The 13,922-nt window shown below is 59.2% G+C and overlaps 2 protein-coding genes across 3 annotated transcripts; both read left to right on the forward strand.

Moving 5' to 3' along the window:
- Positions 1-27: 27 nt before the first annotated feature.
- On the forward strand, positions 28-13,173 carry LOC134524403 (membrane primary amine oxidase-like). Of its 2 annotated transcripts, none has more exons than XM_063354422.1 (4): positions 28-126; positions 11,465-11,750; positions 11,960-12,089; positions 12,596-13,173. In XM_063354422.1, exons 2-4 carry the CDS (start codon positions 11,494-11,496, stop codon positions 12,878-12,880), a joined length of 672 nt encoding a protein of 223 aa, XP_063210492.1. In that variant the 5' UTR covers positions 28-126; positions 11,465-11,493; the 3' UTR covers positions 12,881-13,173. The 2 variants fall into 2 exon arrangements, with proteins under 2 accessions (XP_063210492.1, XP_063210491.1); XM_063354421.1 differs by lacking the exon at positions 28-126 and adding an exon at positions 7,895-9,651.
- On the forward strand, positions 3,783-5,650 carry LOC134524461 (membrane primary amine oxidase-like). The gene has a single exon (XM_063354522.1). It carries the CDS (start codon positions 3,783-3,785, stop codon positions 5,505-5,507), a length of 1,725 nt encoding a protein of 574 aa, XP_063210592.1. The 3' UTR covers positions 5,508-5,650.
- Positions 13,174-13,922: the final 749 nt, after the last annotated feature.

Genomic DNA, 13,922 nt, shown 5'->3' on the forward strand with positions numbered 1-13,922 from the left:
CTGCCGAGGAGCAGGAGCAGCCGCTTGTGGACAGACGCTGCCAGCCTCCCGCAGGGCCGCCATGCTCCCCACCATGGCCCTGTGCTCCCTGCCGTGGGCATCGTCCTGCCGGTGCCCGTGGGGAAGGTGGGAGCCAAGGTGGAAACGGGTCGTTGGGGGCCGAGGCGGCTGGAGCCAGAGCTCAAGGGAAGGACTTGCTGGCAGGACTCGATGGCGTGCAGCGCGAGGGGCTCCTCGCCACCGCCAGAAGAAACCAATGTCCCAGGAGGCCTGTTCCAGTATCCTGTGGAAGGATGGAGCATCCCGGGCGGTTGTTGGCAGGAGCGTGGCTCATCCGCAGGAGCAGGGGAGGGTTTGTTGTCCGTGATGGTCACCCCCCAGTCTCAGCGCGGTGGTTTCTGCTTTGCTCTCCAGGAGAAGTGGCAGCGTGCCAGCACAGGCTCTCGAGACAGCTTATATGCAGTGACAGTTAAAACTCTGAGAGGAGAATTAGGGCACAGCAGTTGTGTGCAGACACAAACGCTGCCAGAAACGTAGCCGGCATGGGTAAGGGTCAAGCAATTTCCAGCCTTCTGTTTTACACAAGCTGGCCCTGTGAGATGAGGGAATGGCAGTGGGAGTTCTCCGAAGTCTGAGGTCTGGCTTGGGGTATGCTGAAGTCTCGCCCGTGTCAGGAGAGTTGGCAGGGGGTTTTCTGTACCGTACTCTTTACCCAGCTGTCTGGCAGTCGCTGACTCCAAGTTTCCTTGAGCCAAAAGCTGGCTCTGGTTTTGGTTTCTATAAATTTCGGAGACTATTTTTTGCCACCTCTACCTTTCTGCGCGAGCGAAAACCAGCAGGCTCCTCTCTTCCTTGCTTTGTTTGGGAGACGTGGGTAATTTAGCCGATATAAGAGGTCCTGACGGGCAGTACCTAAAAGCAACCACGTAGCCAAAATAAACACAGGTAGGATGTGAATTCTCCATATTAGGTGCGGGACAGCGTGATGGGCTAATCAGGCTGGGGAGCTGAGTTGTGGGAAGAGGTATGTGCACCAAACAGGTCATAAACAAGTTATGCTGCTGTTAGTGAGACATGTAATTTATTTTTTTTTTAAATTCTAGGTTAGCTTTAAGCTGCTGCGGGCTTCTTTCGGAGAAGGTACACAAGCAATTGCCCTTAAAGATACCCGATCGCTTTTCATCAATAAGGTATTGATGCAGGTCTCCTGGCTCTGCGGGCTCAGTTAATTACTCTGCTTCCTGAAATTTCTACTGCAAGATGGAGGTGGATTTCGGGCTGTTCTGTTTATTCGGAAACAGAGCTCCCGGAAAGCCCAGGCTGATTCTTCTGTTGCTTGTAATAAGCTTTAAAAGTCCCCAGCTTGAAAAGTACAGCAGAAATGGACAGTATTAAATATTAGACGTGGCATCCACGGGACGTAGCCTGCAGCGGGGCAGAGGCAGCGCAAGGAAGTTTCATTTGTGTCACCCGTATCCTGCAGAGCCGGGGTGTGTGCTGCGGGGTGGTTTGTCGTGAGGATGTCATTACAGGTTCAGGGTTTCTCTTTTTTTTTTTTTTTTTTTTTTTTTTCTTCCCCCAAACACCCGACGCGCACAGGACTAAGAGTGTTCCCACACTTTATTTTCAGACCTCTCCCAGGCAAGCTGCAGGGCTGAGTTGTGATTTGTGGGGCAGTAAGGCCTGTGGAGTTTGTCCAGTTTTCGGAAACTACCGCTGTGCTGCTTGGAAAGTGACCGTCTGTAATTGCAGCCTGCGCCTTGACCTTTAGGGACTCGGGATGCAAAACCAAGAGGCGAAGTCAAAACTGAACGATCTGCTCTCTTTTGTATTTCTCTAAGGAAATGTCGATGTGAGTGTTGTGCCTGCAGCCTTGGCTCCGGCGGTTAGGTGTGTGTTGCAGCACAAGGCTGCTTGAATTCCTGGGAGGCAGGAGGTAGGTCCTGGCTCTCCTCTAAACCTGAACGGTGGCAACGGCGCTTTCTCTCTGCGCTCTCGTGAAACGGATGCCACGTGCTAGGCTTACACCGAAAGGGAATTTTTCTTTTAAGCTAACCCTAAGTAATCTTCGAAACCTTGTTGTCGTCACTTGTCCAAAGAATGACTTGGAAGTCAGGGCTTCTTTGCTTAGTTTGGGGCTACTCAGAGGCACCTGATTCTGCCACTGGGGGCCAGGTGAAGGTCGGTGAGGGCAGGGCACCTCCGAGCCCCGTAGCTCTTGCATCCCGTGTGGCCCAGGCTCTCTTCTCGTCCCTCCTCTCTCCCCATTGCTCATGTCCGTGCCACAGAGCGAGCCCCTCTTTTGGCGCAGCGGCCGCGTGAATTGCCTGCTGTGGCTCCGCAGGCTTTGGTCGGTGCGGCAGCGATGACGTGTGCTGGCACGGAGTGGACATGGGTGTCCCTGGCCTGCACAGCTGCAGCCTGGGCTAAAGAAGGCTGAGGCTGCCAGCGGTGGTGAGGATAATGGAGTGTGTCCTATGGCAACGTGGCCTTCTGCCCGCCCGTGTGGTTGTCTGGTAAGCACGGCCGGAGAACCGCAGGAGGGCCGAGTCCAGGGCGAGATCCGCTGCAGAGGAAGAACTGGAGGCAGTGCTGCGGCTGGGGGGGGGCTGTCTCCCACCAGGAAACTCTGACGGGAGGAGGAAGAGAAGGCCGGGGTGAGGTGAGGTGAGGCTGGCAGGAGGAGTGGAAATATTGGGTTGAATCTCCAGCCCTGGTTGTCTTGGATGCCTCGTGCTTCTCAGCACCAGCTGAGGGACAGGCGGGGATTGTAGCTAACGCGCTGTGTCTGGTCTACCCCAAGCGTCTGCCGCGTGGCGGGATGGAGCACCGAGTCCTCGTGTCTGGCCCTCTTGTTCTGCCACGGCCTTTCAGCGGTGCTGCCAGACCAGCAGAGGCGCCTCCGGTGGGATGGCAGAGGGCAGCTGTCACAACCTTTGGGAGAAATCCTGGCAGCAGCGTGACAGCGGGCACTGCCGTGGCTGCCTGCTCCGATGCCGCAGGTTGGGATGGTTTTGTCCTTGAGGGAACTTCTCAGAAGCTGCACCTCAGTTTATCCGTGAATCGGAGGCAGAGGCGAAAGCCGCGTGATCTTGTTTCCGTGGGATTAATTAGTCGATAGCTGTTCAGAGATGCAAACTAAGAGCTAGTTGTTCACAGCGCGTTGGGGCCTGATTCTCATCCTGAGCTACCTCTCTCCACGCCTGCCAAAGTTTCTCTGCTACTACACACGTGGATGTGTTTTCAGCAAAGGCTTCCCCGTGGAAGATTTTAAAAAATAAAATAAAAAAGTAACTCCAAGGTTGGAATCGCGCTGCCAGGGAGAATGTTTACAAGGAAACAGCCTGATAAACAAGGAGATTCGGTGAGTTGCAAAGAGGTGAAATTCTACAGGGTGGCAACAATTCCCAGTTTGTCAGAGCTTCACGCTGGTCCCAGCCACCTCGGGCTGACTACAGGATCTTCGTTTTTACAGGCAGCCTCAGGAAGCTAGGTTGGACTGAAAAAGTAACAGAATTATGTGAAACGTGTCTGAGTCACTGACCCAGCATCTCCACTAGTTCTTTTAGGGCACTGCTCGAGGAGGAGGACGGAGAAGGCTGCAGCTGAGAGAGGAGATCTGCCCTTTCTGGTCACCACGAATTTCAGATCTCCTCCCCTAGCCTCTCCCAGTCTTTTGTACTTTCCGTGCTAATCCATCCAGCGCAGAGTAAACTGACAGAGGCAGCAGCTAGAAACCCTGCTCCGACAGCTGCTGGGAGTGCCTCAGGACCAGCAGCAGCATGCACATGAAAACCGTGCTCATCCTCCTCGTTCTGGCTTTAGCCACGATATTTGCTTTGGTCTGTGTGCTGCTGACCAGAGGAAGAGCCCCCAGCACCTGCCAGCACCAGCCCCCGGAGCAGGAGGATCCCGATGACGGCCAGAGCCTGGTCTTTGCGGATCTGACACCCGAAGAGCTGGCGCAAGTGGTGCGGTACCTGCAGGGAAACCTTGGGGTGCAGCTGGTTGACGCCTCGCGTGCGAAGCCCTCGGACAACTGCATCGCCTCCGTGGACGTGCAGGTCCCCGCCAAGGCAGAGGTGCTGCGGTTCCTGGATGGCGGGGGGGCTCGCCCCCGCCGGGAGGCGCTGGCTGTGCTCTACTTTGGGAACCAGCCGGACCCCAATGTCACCGAGTACGTGGTGGGTCCGCTGCCGACGCCGGTGTATCACCGGGACGTCACAGCGCAGAAGTACGGGGGGAAGGTGCCGTACCACCGCAGACCAGCCCTGGCTGTTGAATACAAACAGCTTGCAGGGTTTTTAAAGAGCCAGGTGTTCCCCACAGCTCCGTCTTTCATGCGCCAAGTAATGGAGTACGATGGAGCCAATCTAGCAACCCTGACGGCTGCTCCCCGTGGATTCCAGTCTGGAGATCGGATCACCTGGTTCGTTTTGTTCCAGAACGTGAGCGGGTTCTTTGTGCACCCGGTGGGGCTGGAGGTGCTGGTGGATCACAGCAGCCTGGACATCTCCCAGTGGGCGGTGAGCAGGGTCTTCTACAACGGGCAGTACTACCGGGACATGGTCCAGCTGGAGAGCGCCTACGTGCAGGGTCGCATCAGCGTGGAGAAGGTGAGGAAGGCGCCGCGGGATGGGGACTTCTCGTCCATGAAGCCGCGAGCCCCGGCGGCCGCGCTGTTGCCTTTGCAGTACGAGCCCCAAGGTCCCCGGTACAGCGTGAGGAACAACCACGTCCTCTTCCAGGCCTGGAGCTTTGCCTTTGGGATGAGCGTGACCACGGGCCTGCGCTTGTTTGACATCCGACACAAGGGGGAGAGGGTTGCCTATGAAATCAGCGTGCAAGAGGCGTTGTCAGTGTACGGCTCCAACTGCCCCGGAGGGATGTCCACGAGGTACATGGACGGGAGCTTTGGCATCGGGCGCTACACCTCCCCCTTGGTGCGAGGGGTCGACTGCCCCTATTTAGCGACGTACCTGGATGTGCACTACCTCGCTCATTCCCAGGTCTCTAGAGTTAGTAAAAATGCCCTCTGCATCTTTGAGCAGAACCTGGGCTCCCCTCTGAGGCGCCACTACTCCAACTTGCAGTCGCTCTACTACGGGGGGCTGGTCAACTCTGCGCTGGTCGTTCGCTCCATTGCGACCGTGGGCAACTACGACTACGTGTGGGACTTCATCTTCTACCAGAACGGGGCCATCGAAGGCAAGGTCCAGGCCACGGGATACGCGAGCTCATCGTTTCTCCATGGGGATGGTCTGCGATACGGCAACAGGGTTTGGGAGCACACGCTGGGTACGGTACACACCCATTCCATCAACTATAAAGTGGACTTGGATGTGGGAGGTAGGTCTGGGTCTAATGCCTGCTATTATACTGGTAAACTCCAGAGGACTGGTGGGATAGCCTCCTGCTCTGTGGAATCCCTCCTAATGACCTCAGAACTCTGCTTTTTCACTCTCCTAACCTCTTCTTTCATTGCAAAGTTATTTTTCTACGTATAAAATAGTCCGTCAAGGTCATGGAGTCGAAGGCAGCGTGAATTGTCTGGGTTCAGCCCAGGGAAAGTATGAAAGGTAGCAGCTGAAAAATGTTTGTTTTTCCTTGAGGCCTCACGTCTGGCAGAGCGCGTGTTGCCATAGGCATGGCCGGGCAGACGCAGCCCTGTCTGCAGGGCTGGAGGCGTGAGCCTGCTCCTCCTGCGCCTGACGCTGGTCCTGGTGCTCCTTCTCACTTGGGAAAGTCCTTTTTGTGTCCCGACTGCTCAGCGCAAAGCAGGGCGGCTGCGCTGGTGCTCTACAGGGCCGAGCTCGTGCAGCTTCCGTCCCTGTTTCTCTTTTGAGGAAACGCTTGTAAGTTGGATCCCGTGTCTCGGATACAAAGCCGCTGCAGTGAGCCAGTGAATTCCCCGGCTCCTGCACAGAGTCACGGTCTTTGGCAGCGGATCCCCGCGGAGGGTTATTTGAGTCCAGGAGCAGCTCCTGCTGCACCGTCTGGCGGGCTGAGCGGTGAAGTGCTGGCAGCCGCCCTGGGAGCCGCAAGGATGCTCAGCCCCAAAGGACAGATTTGCTTCCCCTTAAAGGCCGTTCCAGTAAGTGCGGTCCGGGAAGGTGCGAGGGCAGTGGTGGTGCTGGGGGCACAGCCCGGCAGCATCAGGCGTCTGTGACTGAAACCCGCTCCTGTGAAAAGTAGGGGGAGACTGTTTAACGTCTGCACGGGACCAAAGAGATCGCGGGTAGGCAGCGGATTGTGTCCGTTCCAGCCCGAGGAGGAATGCAGCTCCAGTAACCTGTGCTGTCTCCTGGATGGCGGGGAGTAATCGGAGAACTCCGTGCGTCAGGCTGCGGCTGACTCCGCTGCGAGCGTTTGGTCCCAGCACGTGTCCTCTCTTGTACCCGCCTGCGATGCAGCGGTTTGTGTGGCCTTGAAAGGTGCTGCTGCTGCTGTTGTTATGGTCCAAAATGGGACTGATGCTTGTTCCCTTCCTGTAAGCAAGGCTTGAAAACATGCTAAAATGCAGGTCTCCGTGGTGGCAAGGTCCTTCTCTGCGCCGCTCAGTTCCCTGCTCTGTTTACAGCCCTCGAGCTCTGGCTGCTGCGAAAAACGCTCTTGAGAAGAGTTGTGTAAGATCCCAGACTTGTTCCCGTAGCGAGACGGGGGGGGCCCCGTCCCCAGCAGCAGGGCTCGGGGCCACGCGGGGCACTTGAGCGGTGCCCGGCAGGATCCCTGCCTTCCGAGCGCCAGGAAGGCAAAACTGGGTCATCTCCCGCACAGGTTTGGATGCTGGTCTGAGGCTGGTGTGGGACCTGCAGGGAAAAAGGGGCAATTATTCCCTGACTGGAAGTGAGAACGAAAACATAACTTCCTAAATTAACGTCGTCGCAAGAGTGGCAAATTGACCCGGTGCTGTAGGGGTTTCAGCATCTCCTGCCTCCTCAAACTGTCTCCACCAGGAGGGCGTGAAGTGGACCACGACCCCTGGAACGCTGTCCTGGGCTGTGGGTGATGCATCGCTGCCGCCTCGCGTGGGGCTGGCTGCGGTGGGGCCAGCCTTGCAGCGGCTGGTGGCTGTGGAGGAGCAGTGGCCTCGCAGCGTGGCGGGGTGGCCCGGGCACCCTGGCCCCGTGGTGGCTGCCTCTGAAGGGCTGCTCGATGCTCTCCTCCCCGGGAGGGTCCGTCGCGCGGGGTCAGGAGTGCCGAACGGTTTCCTGGCAGTAACCTTTTCAGTTCTCTGAGGATCGCGTCTGCTGGAGTGGGGTTGGGATGGCTGAATGGGGACGATGTGTCCTGTTAGTCGTCCTGCAGCCTCTGCTCTTCCAGGTGCGGCGGCAGTTGCTTCCAGGGGTTCGGTGGGTGCTACCTGCTCTTGCCAGGGATCTTCCTCCCATCTTGGCCAGTCTGCCCACAGCTGGAGCTGGGCTGGAGCTGCCAGGTCCCTTCCCTCAGGGTTGGGAGGGTCTTGGAGGCGATGGGGAGAACAGGCACGTGGAGGCGGTGGGAGCTGGCAGGTCTTGGGCGCTCCTGGAACATGGAGGCGCTGGGAGCCGGCAGGTTTTGGGTGCTCCTGGAACATGGAGGCACTGGGAGCCAGCAGGTTTTGGGCCCTCCTGGAACATGGAGGTGCTGGGAGCCAGCCCTTCGGGGGAACGGATCTGGTCCCAGGGCACCGGGTTGCGGGAGGGGTGGATCCGGTGCCCACCGCATCGCTGCCCTCCCGTGGGAGATGGGATGGGGTGACTTGGGAGACGCTGGGAGAAGCAAAGGCCCCTCGGGCAGACCAAGGATGGAGATCTTCAGGGTGTCACCCTGCAGGGGAGAAACCCATCAGTGGCTTGGGGAGTGAGTCAGGCACCGGCTCCCCAGTGGCTTCCTCGGTGTGTCTGGGGTGGGGAGGAAACAGGCTGAACTGGCCGGGACCTGTGATCTGCTCTTGGAGTCTCCAGGCTCCCTCCCCACCTCACAAGTGACGCCTCTACGCCCACAGTCGGCAAACGAATTAAGAGCCTGGTCGGTCGGCGAGGGACGTGTTCTGGAGCCTGCTGCCGAGCCCCGCGCGCTGTCTCTCTGCGCTCGCAGAGATGAACCCCAAACTCCCCTACGTTCTCCTGGTTGGGGCTGGGGTGATAATCTTCATTCTCTCCTGCATGCTGCTGAGCAGGGGCAAGCGATCGCCCAGCTGTGAATCCCAGCCCCACATCGTGGAGAAGACGGGGTCCACGAGCCAGAGCCTGGTCTTTGCGGATCTGACACCCGAAGAGCTGGCGCAAGTGGTGCGGTACCTGCAGGGAAATCTTGGGGTGCAGCTGGTTGACGCCTCGCGTGCGAAGCCCTCGGACAACTGCATCGCCTCCGTGGACGTGCAGGTCCCCGCCAAGGCAGAGGTGCTGCAGTTCCTGGATGGCGGGGGGGCTCGCCCCCGCCGGGAGGCGCTGGCTGTGCTCTACTTTGGGAACCAGCCGGACCCCAACGTCACCGAGTACGTGGTGGGTCCGCTGCCGACGCCGGTGTATCACCGGGACGTCACAGTGCAGAAGTACGGGGGGAAGGTGCCGTACCACCGCAGACCAATGCTGGGCAGTGAGTATGAGCAGGTGGGAGCATTCTTAGAGACAGTGGCGTTTGCTGCAGCCCCGACCTTCCTGAAAGAAGTGTTTGAGTATGACGGCACCAACGTAGCGTTCCAGACCACGGCTCCTCATGGCTTCCGCTCTGGAGACCGTAAGTCCTGGTTCATCGTGTTCCAGAACGTGAGCGGGTTCTTTGTGCACCCGGTGGGGCTGGAGGTGCTGGTGGATCACAGCAGCCTGGACATCTCCCGGTGGGCGGTGAGCAGGGTCTTCTACAACGGGCAGTACTACCGGGACATGGTCCAGCTGGAGAGCGCCTACGTGCAGGGTCGCATCAGCGTGGAGAAGGTGAGGAAGGCGCCGCGGGATGGGGACTTCTCGTCCATGAAGCCGCGAGCCCCGGCGGCCGCGCTGTTGCCTTTGCAGTACGAGCCCCAAGGTCCCCGGTACAGCGTGAGGAACAACCACGTCCTCTTCCAGGCCTGGAGCTTTGCCTTTGGGATGAGCGTGACCACGGGCCTGCGCCTGTTTGACATCCGACACAAGGGGGAGAGGGTTGCCTATGAAATCAGCGTGCAAGAGGCGTTGTCAGTGTACGGCTCCAACTGCCCCGGAGGGATGTCCACGAGGTACATGGACGGGAGCTTTGGCATCGGGCGCTACACCTCCCCCTTGGTGCGAGGGGTCGATTGCCCATACTCGGCCACCTACGTCGACACACACTCTCTGTCTGAGACCCTGAGCCCCAGCAAGAGAAAGGCTTCGCTCTGCATCTTTGAGCAGAACCTGGGCTCCCCTCTGAGGCGCCACTACTCCAACTTGCAGTCGCTCTACTACGGGGGGCTGGTCAACTCTGCGCTGGTCGTTCGCTCCATTGCGACCGTGGGCAACCACGATTACGTGTGGGACTTCATCTTCTACCAGAACGGGGCCATCGAAGGCAAGGTCCAGGCCACGGGATACGCGAGCTCATCGTTTCTCCATGGGGATGGTCTGCGATACGGCAACAGGGTTTGGGAGCACACGCTGGGTACGATCCGCACCCATTCCATCAACTATAAAGTGGACTTGGATGTGGGAGGTAGGTCTGGGTCTTTGTCTTTCCTTTGTGCCCTCCCTGGGTCCTTTTAGACTCACCAAACTTGGCATTTTTTTTTGGTCCTTACATAGTTTTTGCTTTCCGTGTGTGGGGTAGGATGGTGCGCTGACACGGAGCTGCCTCCCTTCTGTTTTTAGCGCAGTGGGAAGCTGGTGTCCTACAGGGAAAGGTTCCCCTTCTGTCCCCTGCGGTTTCTCCGTGCAGGGCTGTGGCTGGGTAAGACCATCGCTGCCCCGTGCCCAGCCCCTGCCCGCCATGGGGAGGGTCCTTCCCCTCCCACCTGGGCCGACGGGCCCAGCCCCGACCCTGCCCCGTGGCCCTCAATGGCTCCAGGGCTCTGCAGAACTTGGGATTTTTCCTTCCACGCCCTCCCCCTCTCCCCAGCCCCAGACGATAGTCGGCGTCGCTCAAGCTGGTTTGTTGGGATGTGGTTTCCAGCTCACATTCCTACTTCCTACAGCTTTGTCGAGCCGTTCCTGCCCGCTCGCGTGCGAACGGGATGGGCGGCCGCCCCCGCCGTGGGGCTGCGGGCACCGCAGGCGGATGCTGGGCTGGCGACGAGCTCCGAGCCAGGGCTGGGCTGCGTTTTGCCGGGGATCCTTCACACAAGGGATCCTTTGCTCACAGCAGCAATGGGAGCGTCGGCTGCAGTTTTCTCGGTCTTCCCCTACCGTTGATGCCACAAATCTGTCCTCGCGCTCCGGCTGCTGCAACCGCGTTTGCTGCATGCTCCAGCCACCTATTAAAAATATCCCAATTTCCTTTCAGTTGGGAAACACAAATTTAAAGGCCATTCCGGGTGGTTTTAGGATGAGTTTTGAGCGCTTGGGTAAAAAATGGGGGATGGCAAAACTGCAAGAACGGGGAAAAGGCAGATGAAGTCGGTGTCGCTACTGCCACTGGAAGGGGAGGTGTGGGGTTGGGAGTTTTCTTCGCATCAGAAAAGGGAGGAGAATGAGCACGGTGGCGGTTGCTGGCCGTGGATCCTCTTCCGTGGGGCTCGCGCTCTGACACTGACCCCCGTGGTGGTCCCGGGGCTCAGGCCCAAGGGTGGCCAGAGGTCCAGCTCTGCGGTGGCCTTGGCGCAAGCTGGAAACACGCGTGAGGGGAGGGGAGAGGAGCGGGGGGTGTTACACCGTGCGCTCCGGCCAGGACGGGCAGCGGGGGCCAGCACTGGCCCTTCTGCCAGAGCCCCGCTGGCCCATGAGCACTCTCAGCCGGCTCTTTGCCATCTCATCCCCGGATTTCCTTGCCCTTGTGCCCCTCCTGTCGCTCTGAGCCTCCGGCTCAGGGCTCTTCTTTGTGGAAAGACCAGAACTGCTCCGCCGCTCCTCCAGTTGTGTGATGTGCAAATGTTCCCGTGCCCTTCCCAGTGCTCTCCAGCTCACGGGACACATGCCGATGGAGCGCAAACGCGCTGTCTGGGCCGTCGGGCGCTTGAGTTAATTAGACTGTGCCTGCACTGGGGAGCAAACCTGTTCTTCTGCACTGGGATGAGGCTCTTGTCCCTCTTGGAGGGCGAGAGTCCCCGTGGATGGTGGTGTCTGCCACAGCGTGGTGTTGCCTGGGTCAAACGTACAGTCGTTCAGCCACAGCCATGGGTGGATGTACACGAGGTACAGTCGTGCCGCCATGGAGCTGCGGAGCAGTAGCCGCTCTCGCGGGCAGGAGCCGCTGCTCGGAGCCCGGAGTTGGGAAGGGAGGATGGGGAGAGCGAGCTCCGGCTGCAGCGATCTCCGTGGGGAACAGGGGGCTGCGGGCGACGCTCCTCAGCAACTTTGCTTTTGCTTCGCAGGGGTGAAGAACTCCCTGGTGGCCCATGACATGGCGTTTGAGATGACGCGGGCTCCCTGGAGCCCCGAGCAGCAGATAGAGCGGCCACGACTCACCAAGAAAGTCCTGGACACGGAGGACCAGGCTGCCTTCCGGCTCCAGTCGAAGATGCCCCGATACGTCTACTTCGCGGCCAACAGCAAAAACAAGTGGGGCCACCAGCGTGGTTACAGGATCCAGATCACCAGTTTTGCGGGGGACCACATCCCCGAAGCCAGCTCCATGGAGAGGGCCATCAGCTGGGCAAGGTCAGGCTGCTCGGACTTGGAATGGCAGGTTCTCAGAGAGCGGGGGAGGGATGGCATGGGTGTTCCTTGATGGGGAGGCACCGGGCAGACGCTTTCCTGGGCTGGGGTTACTCCGCAGGAGCAGGCTTCTGCTCTGCAGGCTCTCGGAGGAGCCGGTTCTAGCTCTGCCCTGCCCCGGGGGCTGCTCCCATCTCTTTTCTTGTCCTCAGGTACCAGCTGGCCGTCACCCGGCGGAAGGAGGAGGAGCCCACCAGCACCAGCATCTACAACCAGAACGACCCCTGGACACCCACCGTGGCCTTTGCCGACTTCATCAACAACGAGACCATCACTAACGAGGTGAGCTGAGGTCCCCAGGGCCGGAGCTGTAATACCCAGCGCCGGGCCAAGCGGGAGCCGCCGAGCGACCCCGGCATCGCCCGCAGGAGCAGGGGCTCCACTGGGAGAGCAGCCGCCCCCGGGGAACGAGGGTTTGAGCATCCCCTTTCCTGTGGATCCGCTCAGCGCGCGTAGATCAGAGTGCGGAGCAGGAGCTCGTCTCTCCCTACGGAGAAATGCTGGCAGAACATCAGGAACATCTCTGCGAGGCCAGGGCCTGGCCGCAAGGGTCAGGGCAAGGGCCCTTCTGCTGGGTGGATGCCCTGCGGCTACGGGCAGGGTTTTGGGGAAGGGAGGGGATCCTTCCCGGAGCTGGAAGATCAGCACATGGGAACGCGGCTGGGCTGGTGCCCGTGGAGGTCCCCTCCATCTCTCCTGTAAATTCCCACGGCTCCTGCCCAGATTTCGGTCACTGCCACTGCAAGCTTCCGAAATAACTGTGGTCTCGTGGCTCTTCCCTGCCCTAGGACCTGGTCGCCTGGATAACCGCTGGTTTCCTTCACATCCCGCACTCTGAGGATATTCCCAACACTGTGACGGTGGGAAACTCGGTTGGCTTTCTCCTGAGACCCTACAACTACTATGACCTGGACCCCTCCATATACTCGCACGATGGCGTGTTTTTCACCAGCGAGCAGGACTTCACGGCCTGTGAAATCAACCCTCTTGCCTGCCTGCCCAAAACCGCCTCTTGTTTACCAAACTTCCCCCCATTCACCTACGACGGTTTCCAAAACACGAGCAGGTTTTGACGCTACGGGACGGCGTTAGGAGACACAGTCAGAGGCACCAGGTTGACTGTTCTGTCTCAGATTTTCAGTTTTGTGTGGTTTTTTTTGTTTGTTTTTTTTTTTAGTGAAGTCGTCTCAGTTGATGACTTTAACTTTTTATCGTTGCTTTTAAAATAGTGCTGTTTAAAAGGGAAGCATGATCTTCCTGGCATGATGCCAGACGGGAGTCTGCGTTATCTCTGTTAATTGCTGAATTTGAGTTTGTCGCAGGAGGGAAGCCTGGAGAAAATCCAGTTCCTCTGCTGTAGAAGCAAGTGCTGTGTAGTGCCTATCTCAGGTTAAAAGAGAAAAAAAAAAAAAAAGAAAATGATTCTGGTCCAGTGCTCTCTCGAATGTCTTGTTCTTACGCCTCACAGCAGCGTCTGCTCGGGGCACGGTGCTGGGTCTCCGCCGTCTTTCCTGCATCCACAAACCACCCAGCAGCGCGGCTCTGGGCACCCGTCGGGCGCAGGGACAGTCCAGCCGAAGGGCAGGAGGGACGGGCGGGGGAGTCCCGGGGGTCTGGGTGGGGGGAAGGACCGAGACGGGTGCTGGCACCGAGCTCTGGGTGCTCGGGGTGAGGCTGGGGCCAGCCAGGACCCGCTCGGGCTGCAGCTCTCGGGCGCTTACCGCTGGGCGCAGGCGAGGGGAACGGAGGGGACTATTGCGGGGAGGGGTCTCGCTGTCCCTGCGCCAGCATTGTCCCCACGGGCACTTCTGCGCCAACCAGCCCAACTCCAGCCCTGCGGGCGGCCTGTGGCCCAGCCCGGCCCGTGGCAGCCCGATGGTGGCCGGGTTCACGCTCGAGCCAGGGCGCGGGGGCCACGCAGCTGCTGTCGGTGCAGCACGGCCAGTGCCGCTGCCCCTTCCCCAGGTGGGCTCTGGAGCCCTCGTCCCCCTCCTCCCAGCCCCGTGTCTGTGGCAGGACGTATCCCAGGATCAGGAGGCATCTTCGATGAGGTGACGAGCATCGCATCCCTCCCTCCCTCCCGGCTGCAGGACGGTTTCTTCCCGCGCGTGGGTC

Source organism: Chroicocephalus ridibundus, chromosome 17 (assembly GCF_963924245.1).
Source record: "Chroicocephalus ridibundus chromosome 17, bChrRid1.1, whole genome shotgun sequence".
In the NCBI taxonomy this organism is placed as follows: Eukaryota; Metazoa; Chordata; class Aves; order Charadriiformes; family Laridae; genus Chroicocephalus; species Chroicocephalus ridibundus.

What these genes read in the sequence shown, in the direction of transcription:
- LOC134524461 (XM_063354522.1), top strand. Translation starts at nt 3,783, where the DNA reads ATGCACATGAAAACCGTGCTCATCCTCCTCGTTCTGGCTTTAGCCACG.
- LOC134524403 (XM_063354421.1), top strand. Translation starts at nt 8,082, where the DNA reads ATGAACCCCAAACTCCCCTACGTTCTCCTGGTTGGGGCTGGGGTGATA. An exon ending in AGTGGACTTGGATGTGGGAG is followed by an intron (nt 9,652 to 11,464) that starts GTAGGTCTGGGT and finishes TTTGCTTCGCAG; the next exon opens with GGGTGAAGAACTCCCTGGTG. An exon ending in ACGAGACCATCACTAACGAG is followed by an intron (nt 12,090 to 12,595) that starts GTGAGCTGAGGT and finishes TCCCTGCCCTAG; the next exon opens with GACCTGGTCGCCTGGATAAC.